This window comes from Gobio gobio (genome assembly GCF_949357685.1).
Source record: "Gobio gobio genome assembly, chromosome: 13".
Classification (NCBI taxonomy): Eukaryota; Metazoa; Chordata; class Actinopteri; order Cypriniformes; family Gobionidae; genus Gobio; species Gobio gobio.
The window spans coordinates 45670841-45691749 of record NC_137106.1 but is presented as its reverse complement, the minus strand read 5'-3'; the positions used below and the strand labels follow the sequence as shown (position 1 = coordinate 45691749).

Below are 20909 nucleotides of genomic sequence, written 5' to 3'. Positions count from 1 at the left end.
ACAATAAAGTTGTGAAGTTTCAATTATTTCCAGGGTCATAACAACAACCAAGATGGCTGAGGCGGAGGGAGATGACCGCGATAGACGGGTATTAAAAACGCACCCAAAGATTGGAAAGCGGACATCTGGGCACATTTCGGATTCTGACGCCGGCTTCACACCGCACGCGGAGCGGTGGGTATGGAGAGCCGGAGCCCGCGCCCCCATTGTGGATTCACACTGGCAGCGTTTGTCTCGCGCGGATATTGCAAATGCAGACAAATATTGTACATTATGTCACATTTACGGTCTTCTCCTCCGAGCCCCGTCTGTCTCGTGCTTTGATTTATGATGGGCAGCATGCTGCAAAAGCGACCGTGTTCCCCTCTGTCCCAAACACATATGCATAGCCTATAACTTGTTGTATATAAGTAGTTCACATGATAAATGTAAGTTAATGTCACAGGTCGGGGCGGGCCAAACCAGACTGCACCCACCCCTGGAAACCCGGGAACCACCCCGAGGAACGTGTCAAGGACCAGACAGACAAGGGAATAAAATAATACAGTTTATTTATTATTGTTAAAAGGTCGATGAATTGGATAAGTCCTAATTAAAATCTTCTTCTTGCCACCAGGACAGTTCAAGAGTCTACCAACCTCCCGGGACGGGAGGGGAGGGACGTTCGTGGCGGACCGGAGGCTCGTCGGAGGGGAATCAGGGGGGAATCCCCGCGCCGTCCAGGTAGGTCACAGGGTGAGTATTCCTCTACGGGACTCAAGAGGGGAGGCCGTGGTCATACGCACCCCATTCAGACTGGAACCAGGTAAGTATGCCGATGCGAGGGCGAAGCGAGTCACTGGGGTTACTCCGGAGGGAGGTACTCAGAGGTGGGGGCAAGCGAGCCACTCTCTTCTTCTTCTGAGCAGGGTAAAGGCTTCCAAATAGGGCGTGTGGGGACCACCAGGCGGGGGGGGACACTTTGAGCGGGGCGCTCACGTCAGCTGAACACTGGGACAGACACAGCACAGTTTCGACGGTTCAACAATATGTGAAGCTTTTCAACTGATATACCTTCTCTCCTTTCAAACGGGGTCAAGACTTCCAATAGGGGCGTGTGGAGACCACCAGGCGGGGAAGACACTTTGGGCAGAACGCTTCACTTCAGCTGAGCACTGGAACAATACAGCAAGGTCTCAACGGTTCAACAGTATGTGAAGCTTTTCAACTGATATACCTTCTCTCCTTTCGAACAGGGTCAAGGCTTCCAATAGGGGCATGTGGAGACCACCAGGCGGGAAGGACACTTTGGACGGAACACTCGACCACCAGGCGGGGAGGACACTTTGGACGGAACACTCCGCTTCCGCTGAGCACTGGAACAGTTCAGCAAGGTCTCAACGGTTCAACAGTGTGTGAAGCTTTGCAACTGATATACCTTCCCTCCTTTGAACAGGATCAAGGCTTCCAATAAGGGCGTGTGGAGACCACCAGGCGGGGAGGACACTTAGAGCGGGGCGCTCACGTCGGCTGAACACTGGGATAGGCACAGCACAGTTTCAACGGTTCAACAGTACACGAAGCTTGCAACTGATATACCTTTTCTTCTTCTGAACAGGGTAAAGGCTTCCAATAGGGCGTGTGGAGACCACCAGGCGGGGAGGACACTTAGAGCGGGGCGCTCGCGTCGGCTGAACACTGGGATAGACACAGCACAGTTTCAACGGCTCAACAGTACATGAAGCTTGCAACTGATATACCTTTTCTTCTTCTGAACAGGGTCAGGGCTTCCAGTAGGGGCGTGTGGAGACCACCAGGCGGGGAGGGCACTTTGAGCGGGACGCTCACTTCGGCTGAGCGCTAGAACAGACACAGCACAGTTTCAACAGTACATGATATATGAAGCACTCAGCACTAGCGGGGCCGGGTCTTTTCAAGCCGGAAGTTGGGCAGTTGCTTTATCAAGACCCTTCGTTAGAGACAGCGGGTGGAAGACTGTAGGAGAGGAGTGCACGGCAGACTTCTATTACTTCTCCACACACAAATTTCACTTCACAGCACAAACCGTGTAAATCTTCACTTCAGGCACTGCAATTCCACTCGCACACCGTGCATTCGGGCCAGCACTCACCCACCGGTCTTTTCTCCCACCAGATCGGATCTCGTCCTCGATCAGGGCTTGACTTTGCTCCGGGAAAGCAGAAGAATGATGCAGCGATCACCACATTCGGCAAGGAGAGGACAGAAGTTGGAGACAGATCATTAATTCACTCGGTGTAATAGTTCACTCGTGCCAAACGTTTTCCAAACTCTCCACACCACTTCAGTGTTAGTGCATATAAACAACGGATCAAATACTCATCACTTGCGTCTTTCTCACTACGGACGATATTCCTCAAGTCTTCGCTGCCAAATACTTCACTCCTTCCTTCCTCTTCCCCAACTCCAATCTTCCCCACTCCACAGCCCAGCCTCAATAAAAAGAGCAACCCGCTGACAAACACAGCATCATACGGGAGGAGAACCACCCAACAGTCTGTTTTCTCTCTGTTTTTAAAGCCTCATCTCAATAGGTGTCCCTCTCACAGCGTTCTCTATAATTGCCCCACACCTGCTGTCACTCAGGCAATCAGCCCCGCTGCCATGGCAACAGATTCACAGGGCATAGACCGGAGGTTCACTGGAAAATCCTGCAACAGTATTCACCAGGATCTTAGTCCCGTTCGGTTTGTTTTGTCACCCCGTGACATTAACATTAAAGTGAATATATGCTTCTAGTTTTAATAATTTAAACAGGCTTTTGAAGTTTGGGCAAAAACTTCTGGCAGTGTTGTGTTTTTCATTTTTTTAACAGCTCTGGATGTCATATGGTGATTGTGAAACACACGGGGCACTTCACTACATGATTTCATGGTGGAATTTGTTATTTTCCATGTTAATCTGGTCAGTTTTGATCAAGAACAATCCACTGTGGCTTTAAATCAGCGTGAGCAGCGCGGCAAAATAGACTCGGCGCCGAAACGATCGCGGCACTGCTGCTTCTCCTCCTGCGATGCGCTGCCGCGCCGCCTCTGCGTGCGATGTGAATGCTCTAATCTGTTAACATGGGCGCCGAAAAAAATATGCGCTGCTTACGCCCTGCTAACGCGCCTGCCACACTAAAATCAAGCACGAGAATTGACGAGTCCCTAGTGTCAACGTTACTGTGTGTGTTGCACTGAATATTTTTATTGCTGGGTGCCTGGGTGGTGGTTGTTGTTACAATAGTGTGACTGTAATTACGGATTAATATTTGCACAGGAGTTCATGAAGTGCCCTGTCTCAAAGCTTTTTACTGTACCATTCAATTTTATTTTATTTAATGACATTTATGTCAAAGATACAGGAGAGTGATAATACACACATAGCAGCCAATACAATCTGTTGTTCAATATCTGACTGCTTGTATTGCCTCATGACTGATTAAAAATTTGCCTTGTTGTGTGCAGTAGAATTTTGATGCATCGCAATGCATCGTAGAATCGAATTGAATCGAATCGTTACCTGGTGAATCGTAATCGAATCGAATTGTGAGGGCAGTGCCAATGCACACCCCTACTAAATTTGATCAAAATACTCATCAGATCTGGATTCAGATTGGGACCTGTTAAGAGACAGTCATTTAGTGAGGGACTTCTATCTTCGTGGGATGACGCATCAAACACAACCCGCAGTTTCGTTGTCGCCTTATCCTCTCTCAGTACAGCATGATGAGGTAAGTAATATGTCTGACTGCCTTGTGGTGATGCATGTTCTCTTGGCACATCCTCAGCCATTCCTTGTTTTAAGTAGTCCTCCACAACTTCATTGTATCTGCTGTAGAGTGTGACATCCTTGGTTAGTTTCCTTTTTAAACTCTCAAGTCTCTTTTTTTGCGATACGGTAATTGTCTTGAAGTGGAGGATGATGTTATCGCCATGGCAACTCCACTTGGTAACGCCCATCCTTGAAGATGAAGGTTTCCTCGAACCGTTGCAACGCCTTTACATCCTCTGGGCTCTCAGACTTCTCACTTGTGATGCCCAGGGACTCAAGCTCCCAGAATGCATGCAGCTGTTTATCAATCTGTGCATCCTCGCTAAGCTGAATATGCATGCAGGTTGTCTCTGTCATGCTGGACACTGCTACTGGGCCTTGCACTGCCCATCCGAAGGTGCTCTCCAGTGCCACTAGGCTTTTTGTCAGTCTTTCTACTCTGCCTGATACTATCTGCCAGTAATATTCAGAGCCAATTAGCACAGAAAGTTCAGGGTTATCATCTCCAGCACCGTCTGCTAGTTGAAGACCTCTGCTTTTCATTTCCTTTTGTATATGTTCACCAGGCACTTTCATCAGCGCTGTGCACACTTTGGGGGTGACAACTGCCTCTATTTCAATTCCCTGCTGTTTATCCCATACATTCTTCAAGCTGAGCTTCACTATGTTGCGACTCACCGTTGTTGGAGCAGAGGAGCCAAATGTGTGAAGAGTAAGTGTCCCTTGTCTAGTAACAGGTAGCTGCAGCTCCTTCACCACATTCTTATGCACAAAACTCCCCTGACTGCCTCCATCTATCAATCAGCGGACCATCTTCCTGCTTGTGGGTCCAATGACCCATGCCTTGGCGGTCTGTAGCAACACAGTGTTCTCAATGTCAGGTTTGCCTTTCTCTGCTTGGGGAATTACTGAGGAAATAACAGTGTCAATGTTGGCAACCACAGCAGGTGGAGATGCTTCATTTTTCGCACAAATGGCTGCATGATGCCTGCCTCCACATGTGGCACATGACCTGCCCTTTGACCTGCAAAACCTGGCGATGTGTTTGGACCCTAGACACACAAAGCACCGGCCAAGCTTCTTCAGTTTTTCCTTGCGTGCCAACACTGAGTGGTCTGGACATTTTTCAGATTTGTGTTCAGCGCTATCACAGAACAGGCAGTTTTGCATTTTCTGGTCAGCAATGTGTAGTGCAGCTGCAGACGTCATGCTTGTTTCTTTGTTTCTTTAATTTCACATCACTGGCTCAATATGATTTGCTGCATGTTTTGTTAGCAGGCTGGTTTTCTCTCTGGTTGTATGATTTCATCATTTGTAAAGTTCTCTCTCGGCTCTGAACCTCTTTCTGCAGGATCTTCAACACATTAGGCACATTCCACTCATCATCATCGCCTCTGTGACGGCTGTATTCAAGAGCCATGTCGTCTGGCATCATCTGGAGTAATATTGGGCACAACATACCACCATAGGTGTTACATGCCCCCCGAACAAGGATGAGACTTTTACTGATGGTTTTATGATGTTTAATCCTTTATGAACCTTTATCCATTCACCATATCACCAACGTAAGAGCTGGAATGTATACAAAACATGCAACTAATCAGTTTACATTGTTCACATAGTGCTGTCTTACATTTGTACAAGACGAACATATTAACAGACAAAATGCTCATATCTAACTTGTTTAACATACCTTTTGCCTCTTCAGAGGGGCTGTAAGTATGAATTCAACGTTTACCACGGCTCCGTGTCGAAGTTATTGCCGTATTTAGGATAAGCGACATGCTATAAACTGCGCTAGCCAGCGCGCGCGCCTCAAAACAAACCAAAAGCGTGTAGCCTAAACCCGGAAGTCAACCGTTTCAGTGGAAAACATTTCAAAATAAAAGACTCACATTTTTTTCTGTAACAAAATATACTTATGGTTATTTACAATAGGTGTCTGATACCACTCCCAATGACTCTAAGCTTCTAATTTGAATTTCACAGTCATCATATAGCTGCCTTAATGCACTGACATCAGATGATTTCTTTACAGGAGTGAGATTCAGAAGCTTTGACATGTGAGCACAATGAGATCTTTCCTTCCAAATCTGCTTTTTAGAATATCAACTGCAGCATCATAATTACTGTCTGTCAGTCTGAGTCCTGCTACTGCCTTTGCAGCCGTTCCAGTAAGGTAAGTTTTCAGGTAGGTAAACTTTTCTTTTTTGCAAAGTGCATTGTTGCTAGGAATAGCAGTCTCATACTGGCTCCAAAATTCCTGCCATACACTAACATCTCCGCTGAACTTCTCAATTTGTAGCTTGGGCAGTCTCACTGTCGGTTTATTTGCGCTACCATCACTTGACTGAGCAGGCCGTGGGTTACTCACAGTTTCATGTTCTCGGATCACTTGGTGAGCACGCGCTTTCATCTCAATGACACGGTCTCTGTATTCCTCTGCGAGTTCAATCTCCGCCCCCACGTCCTCCAGCGAAGTGTGTTCCTCCACTATGCTGTCCAGCTCGTGCAAACTATCCTCCTTTGCTGACAACACGGCTAACATGTCCCGCACACGATCGATATCCTTGTCTTCCTTTAATAATTCGACGTCAATCTGGTTCAGCAGTCTCGTTGTGGAACTCCGTATCGTCGACGCTTTCTTTTGGACCTTTCAAGTTGTTCCACACCGGCCGTTCGCTCTTCGTTATCTTCGTCACCCATAGCTTTCTGCTTCCCGGGTTTCCGGCACCAAAAATGTTGTACATTTATCGTCTTAGCAACTAAGAATAACGAAGCGAGATGTTGCTTCGTTTTAGACGTTTTAATGAAAGAAAAGAAATACAAGAGTAATACAGCGGATGCTTGTTCAGCAAATCGTCACAAGATGGCCCCTTGCCCCAAAAAAACCCCGAACATCAACAAACTACACGTGACTTTCACCATAGCTCAATGCATCTTGGGAAATTAAGTGCATTTCAATGCAACTCACTAATCATCATAACACAGTCTGTTTTTTATCTACATATGTATCTGACACATGAGCTGTTAAACTTAGTGTTGTATTAACTATCAGTATTAATGTTAACTTATTAATTTTAACTTTTAACTATTCCTTTAAATAGTCATCTAACAGTAAATTCTCAACACCGCGGGGTTGTAAAAGGTAGTAAAAGGTAGTAAATTAAATTAGCCAAAATTAAGGGCATTAAAAAGTAGTAAAAAGTAGTAAATGTCATCTGACGAGGTATTACATTTTCGAGCCCAATTTCTTTTAGATACATTTTCGATTTGTGTTAAGTACAGGCCTTTTTTTTTTCTAAAATTCGCGTGGATTTATTTATATGTTGAGAGTAGGACCTGCACGATATCATGTGAGGTGGTGTTCGTTCGCACGCGCTGAAACAAACTGGGTAACGTTACCCGGCTGGCTTGCTGACAAACATGTACGCGTGCTCGCTTGAATTCGGTAATTAAAGCATGGGGAAATGCAAGTTTTCGGACCTCTGGCTGGAGGACTCACGATTTAAAGACTGGCTTAGGCCAGTAGTTTGCAACAGCCGCGAGGCTTATTGCCACGTCTGCAAGAAGACAATTAATATAACCTGGGTAGGGGTGAATGGTGTCAAATCGCATATGTAATCAAATAGCCACCAAGCTAGGATGCGCGGACGTAGCGAGCAGCTTCCCATATCAATGTTACGAATGCGCTACGAATGCATCAACGACCTCAACCTCCACTGCTTTGCCCTCAACCCCGACTGCTCTCCCGATTCAAACCACTAGCAGTAGCCTAACGTTAGTCCTAGCAGCATCATCAACAGGTGCGTGACAGACGTCAGACAGCAGACGCTATGCCTTATCACCAACGCTAACGTTACATTGCGAGCTGAGGTGCTGTGGTGTTTAGACCTTGCAACTAAACACTCTTCCACTCTTTCAATTTGAACGATGGCATTGAAGAGCTGTTTCGAAATATGCAAGTTGCTAACTGGGCATACACTGTGCAATTTCAGCAAGGTTATCTACTCGTAGATAACTCGTAGATCGCATGCGATGTAAAGCCAAAGCTCACGGTTTATGTGCTCACACCATGGCTCGGATCGTCGAGCGCGACTTGTCTGCTCACTGTATGAGTGAAGATTTAGCATTTACAATTTATGTATATAAATTATTATTATTATTATTAGGGTTGGCCTACTTTTATTATTAAATTGATAATACATTTAATTTGCCCCCGTGATAATTTCATAATGTATCAATGCACAACCGACATGCTGCATAATAAAATAATAGATAGATTAGCTTACTCCTCATTATTTAAATACATTTTGCCCAATTAAACAAGGAATTATAGGCCAATAATTAAAATGATTATCAGTCTATAATATGTCAGAACACTACAATAATATCAGTATTATCAGAAAGTAAGAGCAGCTTTATTTAAAAAATAACTTGTTTAACACGAAATGGGCCTATACTTCTCTTCTAATTTGTTTCACACTATGGGCCACAAGAGAAATATTAAGAATATAAATTCAGACAGTTATAGGCTATACGTTATCAGCATATGTTAAAGCAGATTTATATAAATAACGAGATATCTCTTGTCTCTGTGAGAATATGCGCCGAAAGCTTGTCAGATTTTACGTTCACTTTCTGTAGTGAATAATTGACCAGGTTTGAGACTTCACCAACTCTCGCGCACATTGCGTTTTCGTGTGATATCCACTGACTCGCCTTCATGATTTAAAACGAAAAAGAAAAAAAATCTATATTGCGCCGTGAAAATTGCTCTCATTTCCCTCTGTACACTGCACGAACTATGAAGATGTCTCCTTCCTCTTCTTTCTTTATTTCTATTCTCATCTCTGTGGGTAGTTGATGTTAATTTATAATGACCTCGTTACATTGTGATGCAATATGTTATTCCATTTGGAAAGATATTTCGTTTACGCTACTATAGTTGCAGCTTGAAGTCGCGCTGGTATTAAAAAATATTTTGAAGGTATTAAAAAAGGTAGTAAAAGGTAGTAAATTCAAGGTATTAAATTCTGAATCTACCTCATCATATGATGATAGCGGTTTATCAACTGTCTTAATTCATTGCCTTAATATTTCTCTTGTGTCCCATACATTAAAGGGGTGGTAAAACACGATTTCACTTTTCTAACTTTAGCTAGTGAGTAATGTTGCTGTTTAAGCATAAACAACATCTGCAAAGTTACAAAGTTCAAAGTTTTAAGCAAAGGGAGATATTTGCTTTTAAAGAAATCAATTTCTATGGACTACAGCAAAGGGCCAGTAGGCGACTACAGACATTTCTCCAGGGTTGCTGACATCACCAGCCCCAATATTTACATAAACCCCTCCTCCGAGAATATTAAATAAGTATATATAAATATTTTTTTTATTGCTGTGGGGAAGAGTTGTTTAGTAGGCTGGAATGTTGTTGCCGCAATGCCGACGAAACGCTGTTATTTTCATCTGGATTGCAGGTCCAATTTGTTCATCCTTCCTAGGAACGGGGGAGTTAGGGATCAATGGTTAAAATTTATTTTTAACTCGGTCCCTCATAATTATTACCCAAATCTCGCTCTCTGTGCTGCACATTTCACGGAGGAAAGCTTCCATAATCTTCGAGAAGTCAATGCAGGATTCACACAACGGCTTGTCCTGAAAGCTGGATTTAAAAACAGAAGCTGTTTACGGGCCACAACCTGTAAGTATGATTTATTTTACGTCTATGTGTTTTCCTGTAATAGTTCGTATTGTTAATTGTACATTGTAGCAAGGAAGTAAACAAATGACAATGCTGTTTGACTCTGCAAATCAGTTTGTTAAATGCTCATTCATACTTAACGTTATCCGACAAACACATGACGTTACAAACTTTTTTAAAATCTTAACAGCGAACTTGGAATTAGTGTAAATTATTCTTTGATTAGAGCTTTTATGTATTGTTTATCTACAGGCATGCTAAACATGGTTCTGTGTTTGATTTGGCTACTAGTAAAGCCAATGTTTAGTGTTCATTTTGGGTTAATAGTTCTTGCGACAGATATTTGGCTATAATCGTTCTAAAAATACAAAAGTAACAGTGCCATTCAGTAGCGATCACTATAGATCCGCAGTCTTTACTCAAAAAATAGAGGACTAAACAGGTTCTGCTCGATCATCTTCACAAAAATTGTCTGGGTCCGATTCGGGCTCAAATTGGTATGGTTTTATTGACGCCATTGTTTCTAATACTACCAAAGCACAGTCTACCGGTAAAGGTAAGGGGGCGTGACATTTCCGACAAATGTGCACTAGGCGGTTAGCGAATCACAACACACTGGGCCAGCTAACCAATCTGAGCCCATTGCGTATTTTTGAGGGACCGGCTTCAAAGAACCCGGAAACCATCAGACCGTTTTTACAAGGAGGGACAGAGCAGTGTAGAATAAAGGTCAAATATATGAAAAATAATGCAATTTTTTTTTTAAACGAAGCATGAACACATGTTACAGTGCACCCCACAAACACAATCAAGCCTTCAAAAGAATGTGTTTTACCACCCCTTTAACAATAGTGCAAAATGTAAAAGAATCACGTTTTTAAAGACAGTTTTTGATATAAAGCTGCTTTTGATTTTCATCAATGACTGATTATTGTGCTCTTTTGGGTCTATTAAAGACTTATTATATAATTAATAGTCATATTGTTAATAATGATTTGTTATAGTAGTGTCATTAAAAATGTTTTGTTAATGTGACAAAACGAGTAATGTGAGTAATGATATCATTTTCATCTCGAACAACTAGTTTGTCTCTTGTATTTAAGCTCTCTTGACAATTTGTGATTATTGTCAAAGGCATCAGCTATTGGTGATATCTCTTACTATCATTGATACACAATACGTTGTCTATTGCCACAGCCATCATCAGAGTCGCTGCTCTCCTTCCTCTACATAATTGAAGCTGCGACCATTAAGTGCATGAAATGTCTGACATGCCACTCTTCATATTTAATACTTGTTTATATTTTTATGAGGGCTGTCAACGTTAACGTGTTAACGCATGCAATTAATTCAAATTTCTTAATGCGTTAAAATAAATTACAGAAGTACGTGAAGCTGCGTCATTAACGTAATTTAGTCACGCAGTTGATGTTAGAAGCTGGGAGTTTATCACAAGCACACTGAGCATCTACAGAACCTGTGACCCAGGAGGACATTTCCATTCTAATTATTTAACCTGATTCTGCTTCATAAGCCCTGTCCCAAATGGCACCCTAAACCTTCACGTTCTTCCTCTGAGTCCGCACTTTCACAACGTAATGCCGCTTTGACTGCCGGGAAGAAGTCCGCTGCGTAGCTCACACCAGTGCGCATCGAAGACGCATATCGACCTCCAAGGGTGCACTCGCGTGCACCCTTTTGAGACCTAAAATGACAAATGGGACACCCTGCGGTCTCGTGGACTTAACGGACACGCGCACGCAGCGGCCATTGTAAGTCCACAAGACCGAAAGTACACGTGGTGTGCCATTTGGGACAGGGCCTATGTTTGTGATCAGGCCATTTTAAGCCGTTAAACTCTGGGAAAGTGTTCAGTCATCCAGTAATCGAATTCATTCAAACTGTCCAAAACAGCGCTAATGAAAAGAAGGCCAGGCTGATTACATCAGACATATCAGAGAGAATAGAGACTCACATCGCGTTTTTAGTGAATTGTTCATTCCATTGCGTGGTTCTGCTTTAAAACACGTGCTCTGTTGTATTCTGCGATTGTTTCTGAAGAGAGCAATGTTGGTGTCCACAGTAAGCGTGTGAGAGTCTGTTATATTGATGCATAAACAAACCGTGTATGTACGCATTCTCGATCACTGATCGCACACTGCATTCATGTAGACACATTTCAGTACATTCGCGTTGTTTCCACTCACACTCGGGAAGGATCATGTTTGATTTGTCATGTGGACGTTAGTGATGTCCGGTTTGCGAACAAATCCGAATTCTTTTTAGTGAACCAATCGAACCAGTTCACCAAATCGGACTGAACAGTTTCAAACAGTTCGCATCTCTAGTAAGAACTAATCCACAAATTTCTAGAGTTATTCACTTTTTGACGTGTCTGACTCTTCCTCTGACTCGAAATATACCAACATCCCAGTTACTCCAGTTACTTGATTTAGGAGTTTTTTTGGCGTCTCAGAGTGGTTCTGTTCGGTATCGCAGCTTGACTAGTCTACATTTAAAGGGGGGGTGAAACACTCATTTTCAGTCAATCTCATGTCAATCTTGAGTACCTATAGAGTAGTATTGCTTCTTTCATATCTTCGAAGAGTCTTTAGTTTTATTATATTTATAAAAGAAATATGCGCTGTTCCAAGTCTTTCCGAAAAAAGCCGAGCGGCTGGGGGCGTATCGTTCGGGCGGAGCTAAAGAATGACAAGTGCGCGCAGCTATTGCGTTGAGCTATGCATGTTTACATAGAAAAACAATTGAAACATTTGAAGCAGTTTTACTCCAACACACGACCGTGAACCTTAATCGCTGTGACCGCTCCATCTTTCAGCATTAGACAAGCTACAAATCCGGAGTTGAACTGTACCTTGTTTATAAACCATTGTCGCCAAAATTCAGGGAACAAACAAACAATTGCACAACTCCTGCTCCGGAAAAACAAACTCCATCTACTGTCCCATTAACACTGGGTTCTTTGGGAAGCTGTGCAGGGTTGTCTTGCTTTGGTGACATTGTTGATTCCGTGAAGTCCTGTGACTGCAGCGCAGCCGGCTTGCTCTCTCGCTCTAGTCGCGCGCATCCTTCCGGGAGAAGAGCCCGTACGGCCCGTACAAGGACATTCCGCCCCATCTGACGTCACATAGGCCCATACTCGAAAAAAACTTTCCGAAACTTATGAGAAACCGGAAGGAGTATTTTTGGCACAGAAATACTCCATCAAACGTCCAACTTTTTTTTTGTAAAACTTTGTCCATGTTTAGCATGGGAATCCAAGTCTTTAACAGTGTAAAAAGCTCAGTATGCATGAAACAGAATTTCACCCTCCCCCCCTTTAAATTTACATATCACATAAAATATCTAAAATGACATAAAAACGTCCATTCTGATTTCATGGGGACTTTATTTGCTGGATCCCTATATCTAAAAAAAATGTGGCTTTGCCATAACAGGTCAATTTATTTCAAATTAGAGTACTGAATAATACGTAGGGGCTAATTTTGGCTGTATTTGTATTATTATTAAATGTTAATATTAACAATAAAATGCCTCTGTACTCTGCGATCGGCAAACGCTAGGAACTATTGTTGCGGGATGTGTTTCCACACGGACTTCATCCACTTTCTCCTCACTTCACTTCCTGTTTTGGATCCACGTGGGTTTTGTGCTGATGTTCATGCCGGCTAGCATTAGTACCTTAACTTTTACATGTTTTTATGTGATATGTTTGACAGCTCTGTCTGAGCGCTTTAGAGATGCAGGTGTCTAGTGTGAATAACGTGAAGATCTATAACCTGAGTCACGGGAAATCTCTTCCGGAGGTAAAACTCTTCTTCTGTTTGTGTTATTAGTTAGCATGGTAATAATTCAGTAGAGACAGTAAACATTGTAGTGTAAAACCTCATCATTTACCAGTACTTCAGACAACAAACGTCTAACCTGCATAGCTTTGTAGTTTTACTCATTTTTACCAGTCAATTTCAGTTAGTTGTATGACCTCTCATCAAACAATAATACAACAAATGTGTTTAGTAATTATGATCTACAAAATACGCCTGTTTTAATGCATGTAAAATAATTATATTGATCCCCACGTTATTTATATATACACAGCTAGTCTGAGTTTACATTCCAGACTCTTAATAATGGGTGTAGAGATACCAATGCTTTGGATTTATGTAATACAGGAATGTTATATATTACATTATTGTGTGTCAATGGTGTCTCTAACAGGTTTTGTTATGATGTGGTGATGGTGCTAATATACATGTTTCATGTTATATTGTTAATGTTAAATGTTCTAATGTCAAACAATTATGAACGCACCTCATGTAATGTTTACGTGTAGAACATTTAGAAAACATCTAAACATCTGTGCTTTTGTTTTGTTTTATCATTTTAAATTTCAATCTATCAATATATTTATATATTTGTTTGTGTGTGTGTGTATATATATATATATATATATATGTATGTAATTTATATATGTTTATTTCAGTGGCTGTCTGATCAAAAGAAGCGAGTTTTACAGAAGAAGGATGTTGGTGAGCTACTTTAACATTTAATGTTAAATAATAATCATTTTTGTAATATGTGTTAAAATGGGTTTGAATGTGATTTAAAAGGTATGGCACCCTTTAATTTAGTGAAATGCAATTTTTTTTGTGCATATATATGAATGATGTGCATTAGTACATTTTATTTGTAATGTGTGTGTTTTCCCTGGTGACTTGTTTTGTACCTTGACAATATAACCTTTATTATTATTATTATTATTATTTACATATTTCTGTGGCCTCTGTAGCAGGGCTCAACATTAACTCTTGTCCGGGACAGATCGATTTGTTTGAAAGGGCAAGTGAAAGAGATTTTTACTTGCCCGACCGGACAAGTAGCCTGATTAAAGTCAATAACAAAAAATAATTAGGGAATCACAAAATGCAAGAATGATTCTGCATTCAAGTGTCGATTGACAGTGGATTACAGTGTAAGTTTAATATACTGATGGTAACAAGGTTGTGCTGTTGACACTCTCTCAGCCTCTCAAGGAGAAATCGAAACAAATGAGCGCAACACACAAAGAAACTCAGTTAACATACTGCGTTTAAAATTAAAAATATGTTTTTTATTTAAAACATACAGTTACGCAACTTCACATGCTGTTTTCCTGAATACCATGGTTACAAATGTGACACTGATTTCATATGACAGTTTAGGGCTGCCCTCGACTAAATATTTTCTAGTCGGCTAGTAGTCGTTCACTTAAGCCATTAGTTGACTAATCACATGTTTATATTAATAAGCCATAAATCATAATAATGAGATTAATTGCCTAAATATGATACATGGCCTAACCAGTGTTTAAAGGTCCCATGGCATGAAATTTTCATTTTATGAGGTTTTCCAACATTAATATGAGTTCCCCTAGCCTTAATATTGTCCCCAAGTGGATGGAAATGTTGATCGGTGTAAAACCGAGTTCTGGCTGTCTTTCTCTGCCTTTGAGAAAATGACAGGCCAGACGAGCCAATCCTGAAGTCTCCTGGTTTGACGTCCAAGCAGGAACGGTTACCTCCCTTTCCTCCGCCCAGAGAATCTGGCACACCCATGCAAACGCTCGAGAGATCATTGCTTGTGAACGAGTGAACGCTGGCAGTTTCTCAGTGTTTGGATGTACAGATGAAAACAGAAGTCCTTTTTCATTTCCTTCTGATCTGTGATCAGTGATTTCTGATGTGTAGCTAATTATTTATTATTCGTGCACACAATGCGGCTTCTCTCTCTCCAGACAGAATGGTGTTTTCGTGGTTTCTATCTTGTGAGTCAGTGTTTTTGTATGTCCTCGTCGCGTCTATCGGTTCTAAAATGTGCATACAGTCGTGAGTTTCTGCTCAACATCGGCAGAGTAACATCTTTAGAGATAAAGCTCACACACGCCGAAGCTCGGCCTTCAACATCCCCGACCCCCAGTACTGCATCTGGCCCACAGCGGAGGCACCAAACGCGGCGTGAGATTAAGCAGAAGGGGGGTAAGCGTGAGGGTATCCGGGCTAGCCAGCCTAGCCCCACAATAAACTGGATTACATTCGATTACTGCTGTTGTGTCTTTGTTTGCGCTGTGTACTCAACGCGCGTCACTGACGCTTTTATTTTATTTTTAAAATAATGCTATTATCAACACTTACTCGTAACTCGTTCATCTCGACAGCTGTAATGGTACATTGCATGTGTTACAAAGTTTGTAATAATGATGAAGACGGACTCGGTGTGACTGGGACTCGTGTTTATTCAGAACTCTCAGATGCAAACACAATAAACTCGCGCTGACTGACAGTGCTCTCATAACTCAGTAGTTACTATAAATAACTTTGTTAGCAATCGCTGAGCTCCATCTCTGGTACATTAGTGATGTCCGGTTCGCGAACAATCTTTCTTTTGAACCAGTTCTTTTTAGTGAACCGAACCAGTTCACCAAATCGGAGTGAATCGTTCTAAACGGTTCGCGTCTCCAGTCAGCGCTGATCCATAATTTACTAAAGTTTCTAACTTTCTGACATGAGTGACAGTCCCTCCGACTAGAAATAGACTAATAACCTGAAGTATATGCTGTAACTACAACAGTTCAGACATGCTGAGAACTGATGTGAAGTGAACTCAGGTCCATCCGTCTCTCTGGCAGCAGCTCGTGCCTCGTAGACCTCGTTAAACCACGCCCCCTCCGCTCATTTAAAATGCAAAGATGTCAGCCAATCACAACAGTGGGCGTTTTTACTGAAGTCTCACAGCAGACACGCCTCTTGAAACAGGGCAGTCAGCCACAGGGCAAACAGCAGTACAGAAAAAATGCCTTTTATTTCTAAATTATGACATTTTATGATGTAAAAGTCATACTAACAAAATAAGTACACCTCAGGAAACATTATAAAATAATAGAAAAATGCCATGCCATGGGACCTTTAAACGCGTAAAGCTTGCCACAGTCGGCAATGCTTACTTGTCATCTCTGCAGCAGTGGAAGTGTTTATACATTGCGTGCAGAATTATTAGGCGCGTTGATATTCTGATCATATTTTTTTTCCAGGCACATTTTACCAATTCCAAACCACATTAATCTTAATAACTACTATTCATTTTGTATTTAATAATTTATAAGTGATATATAGTTGTTCATAAAGGCTGGAAATGAAAAACGCCTTATATTCAGGTGTGCAGGATTATTAGGCACGTTTTCTTTTACAGATAAAATGAGGCAAAAAGAGATTTAAATGATTGATTAAATGATTAAATGCCCATGAGAAGGACACAGTACTTATGCAGTACTAGACATTGCAGTTAAGGCATGACCACTGGACAGTAAAATGCTCATTGGGTCAGCAGGGTCAGACAAAAACAGGTGGAGAAAAGACACATCCTGAATCATAAGTTGATGTATTAGCTATAGCTCTGTCCCCTTAATTTCTCTTACTAAAAATTCACACAGCTTTCCTCACTCTTATACTCATAAAAAAAATGACACATGGCTTTATTTTTGTCTTTGATAGACATCCAGAGGAGGATCGAGCTCATCCAGGATTTTGAGATGCCCACTGTCTGCACCTCCATCAAAGTGTCACGAGATGGCCAGTTCATTCTAGCTGCAGGTCTGTATCTTTACAGCCTATATGTGCTTTTATGTGACGTGTATATATGGTGGGAACTGATAAACGGTGAACATTGCAATCTTTTTGGATGCTTTCAGGCACTTACAAACCTAGAATCCGATGCTATGACACTTACCAGTTGTCTCTGAAGTTCGAGAGGTGCCTGGACTCCGATGGTAAGTGCTATAATAACTGTTTAATGCATGCAAATCTGATGTCACTGGCCAATCAGCATCCAGGATCAGAATGCTCTATTTTCTATCTGCTAGTTGCAGTGGTCTAAGGTTTTGGGTGATGATCTCTTTCATAAAAGCACAGTGACACTGATTAATATTTAATAAGACTGTCCACACACAAACAACCTGAGCTCTCATTAATGTGCCGCTGATTACATAACACAACAGATGATCGGTAAAGCTGCTGCTTGATGTTGACATTGGTTTTATTCCCCTCACAGTGGTGGCGTTTGACATCCTATCAGACGACTACTCTAAGGTAAAACCTGGGATATGCCTGTGTGTCTGTTTCTGTTTGTCTGCTGTTTGTGATTGTTGTACGTCACTCGTCCAGCGACCAGCATGTCCTTTAAAAGTTTTAAATTGTCTTAAACGTTGGCATGAAACTGACGTTGCGCTGGTCTTTTCATCCCTATTGTGCCAAATTTATGAGTGAAACAGCTTCTGGAACAAGAACAAATGTAGGGCGGGGCTTGATTTTGTCTCTGGGGAATTGTTTGGATGATTGTGGTTTGCTATTGGTGGATCTCATGTGAGTGACAGGTTGCCCCGCCCTCGTCATCAGAGAAGAGATGAGGGCAAGTTATTCTGATGATAGATTACAAGGAACATGAATTAAAATAATAGTGATGTGCACAGATGAATCATCTGTAATAAAAACTGCAATATTCCATAAATAAGAATTGTCAATTTTGATGTTCATGGTGACTTTGAACTTTAGAAAAGTCTTAAATATCTAAAATGGTAAAACACCAGTCTTAATTATCATTTAGAGACGGAATATAGCGTTACGGCTTAATGTGCTAAGCTTAAAGGTCCCGTTCTTCGTGATCCCATTTTTCAAACTTTAGTTAGTGTGTAATGTTGCTGTTAGAGCATAAATAATACCTGTAAAATTATAAAGCTCAGTTCAATGCCAAGCGAGATATTTTATTTAACAGAAGTTCCCTTTCAAAGCCTACAGCGAACAGCCGGTTTGGACTACATCCCTGTACATCCTGCTTTAATTACGTCAGTAGAACAGTTTGTCAACTAACCTCCGCCCACAAGAATACGTGAAAAAGGGGGCGTGGTCTTGTTGCTCCCTCGTGGAGAAGAGGAAGTGTTGCGTTCGGTTCGGTTGCGTTTGTCGCCATGTCGTTCAGATGCTGTTATTTTCATCCCGGAGTCAAATAACCTTTGTTTGGCCTTCAGGGGCTGTAGTTTGAGCGCGTTCATCTCCCCGTTATGGTGAGAGGCGTGACCTTTCCGGGCAACGAGCCCTAAGCTGCTGTCGAATCACAACACGGGAACCGCTGGCACAATCAGAACTCGTTACGTATTTCTGAAGGAGGGACTTCATAGAACAGGGAAATCTTTCAAGCCGTTTTGAGGACAGTGAAAACAGTGGTATACAGATAAGTAAATTGTGTGGAAAAATACTGTTTTTTTTTACACATGAAACCTGAACACATGTTATATTGCACACTGTAAACACAATCAAAGCTTCAAAAAAACACGAAAAACGGGACCTTTAAGAATTTAAAATGGCAATAATTGAATTATAAATATTATGTAAATGTAATCAATGAATACCACACGTTTACTGCCGTTGAGTTATGACAGTGTTTGGTGTTTATATTGTATTATGTTGTAAAGTGCATATTTGAGCTCCATCTTTTTGAATGAGATGGAAGTAAAGCATATACTTTTCAAAATAAGAGTCCTGTTGCATTTCATGCTTGTTTCTTATTAAAAGTCCCACATTATGCATAAAATCTTTCTTTCTTAAAATATTATCTTAAAGTCACCATGAAATCAAGTTTGACTATTCTTATATTTTATGGAATGTTTCAGTATTTTTTATAAATGGTTTATGCAGATAATTTATTTTAAATTCATGTGCCTCTTGCAGCTCATCTCTCATGGCGAGGGCGGGGCAACCTGTCACTCACATGAGATCCACCAATAGCAAACCACAACCATCCAATCAATTCCCCACAGAAAAAATCAAGCCCCGCCCTACATTTGTTCTTGTTCCAAAAGCGTTTCACTTGGATCTACAATTAGGGAAGAAAAGACGAGCGCAACGTCTTCCCAACTTTAAATTGGATTTTAAAAACCTTGCAGAGACTGTCATCGGGAGGTGTAAGAGTTTGTTGTGACAAATTTTGACTTATTAAATAGAAAAACAAATGTAATGTGATTTCAGATGGATCCATTTAGTCTATTTTTTTTGTCTCATAGCTGGTGTTTCTGCATATGGACCGCCATGTGGCATTCCACTCTCAGCACGGTCATTACTATAAGACCCGCATCCCGAAGTTTGGCCGAGATTTCTCCTACCACTACCCTTCCTGTGATCTCTACTTTGTTGGTGCCAGGTAAGAGGACCCAATGAAAACTGAGCCTATTCACACCAAGAGCAAATATACAGTTGCGGTCAGAATTATGGGCACCCCTGGTAAATATGATCAAAGATGGCAGTAAAAATAAATCTGCATTGTTTATCCTTTTGATCTTTTGTTAAAAAAAATTAGCCAAAATCGAAACTTTCATTGAAGTAAAAGCATTGAAAGTGTGTGGGGGGGGGGGAATCTCATTATGAAATAAATGTTTTTCTCCAAAAAACAGACACAATTATTGGCAGTCCTCAATTTATTTTTATGAGTAAACTATCTCAAGTATATACCCATTAATATTTAGGCCTATTTTTTTAGCACAGCAAGGTGACAAGGAGCATGAAATTGTCCAGCTATGACTTTTTGTCATAGATATGAGGAAACGCAAAGCCCAAATTCCCATAATCATTCATCACAATGAGTAAAACCAAAAGAAAACAGCTAAAGCATTGAAAATCCCCATTCCCACCATCAGGGCAATAATTAAGAAGTTCCAATCATGTAAAGATGTTATGAATCTCCCTGGAAGAGGACGTGTCTATATCATCCAGATGCACGAGAGGAGGAGAGTTTGAGTGGACAAAGACTCTCCAAGATCACAGATGGAGAATCGCAGAGATTAGTTGAGTCTCAGGGTCAGAAAGACAACAACAAAAAATCAAACAACCCCTACATCACCACATTTTGTTTGGGAGGGGTTCAAGAAAAATCGTCCTCGTCCTCACCTTCAGATGGGACCTGGTTCTGTGGTCAAATTAAACTATAAAAAGCCACCAGATGGGTTTGATGCAAACAGGGGTAAAAAGTCCCCCACATCCACGGTTAAATATACGGCTGGATCTTTATTTTTGCTGGAGGTCCTGGACATTTTGTTCAGATTCATGGCATCATGGATTCTTGCAAATACCAACAGATAAAACATCCCTGACGGCCTCTGCTAGAAATCTGATAATGGGCCATGGTTGGATCTTCCATCAGGACAATGATCCAAAACAAACATCAAAATCAACACAAAAATCTGTCCCTGAGCACAAAAAGCTTCTGCCACGGCCATCCCAGTCCCCTGACCTGAACCCTATAGAGAATGAGTGATGACCTGAAGAGAAGAGCTGGGAATCTGAAGGATCTGGAGAGATTCTGTATGGAGGAATGATCTCTGATCTCTAAA

At 41.5% G+C, this 20909-nt stretch overlaps 1 protein-coding gene across 1 annotated transcript in view; it reads left to right on the top strand.

The window, feature by feature from the left end:
- Positions 1–13114: 13114 nt before the first annotated feature.
- nol10 (nucleolar protein 10) overlaps positions 13115–20909 on the top strand; it is a 53713-nt gene continuing 45918 nt past the window's right edge. The window contains exons 1-6 of the mRNA XM_079832915.1: positions 13115–13305; positions 13983–14028; positions 17026–17124; positions 17223–17300; positions 17582–17619; positions 19587–19723. Of these exons, the coding sequence (XP_079689041.1) occupies positions 13240–13305; positions 13983–14028; positions 17026–17124; positions 17223–17300; positions 17582–17619; positions 19587–19723 (464 nt within the window). The 5' untranslated portion in view covers positions 13115–13239. The remainder of the gene's footprint in view (positions 13306–13982; positions 14029–17025; positions 17125–17222; positions 17301–17581; positions 17620–19586; positions 19724–20909) is intronic.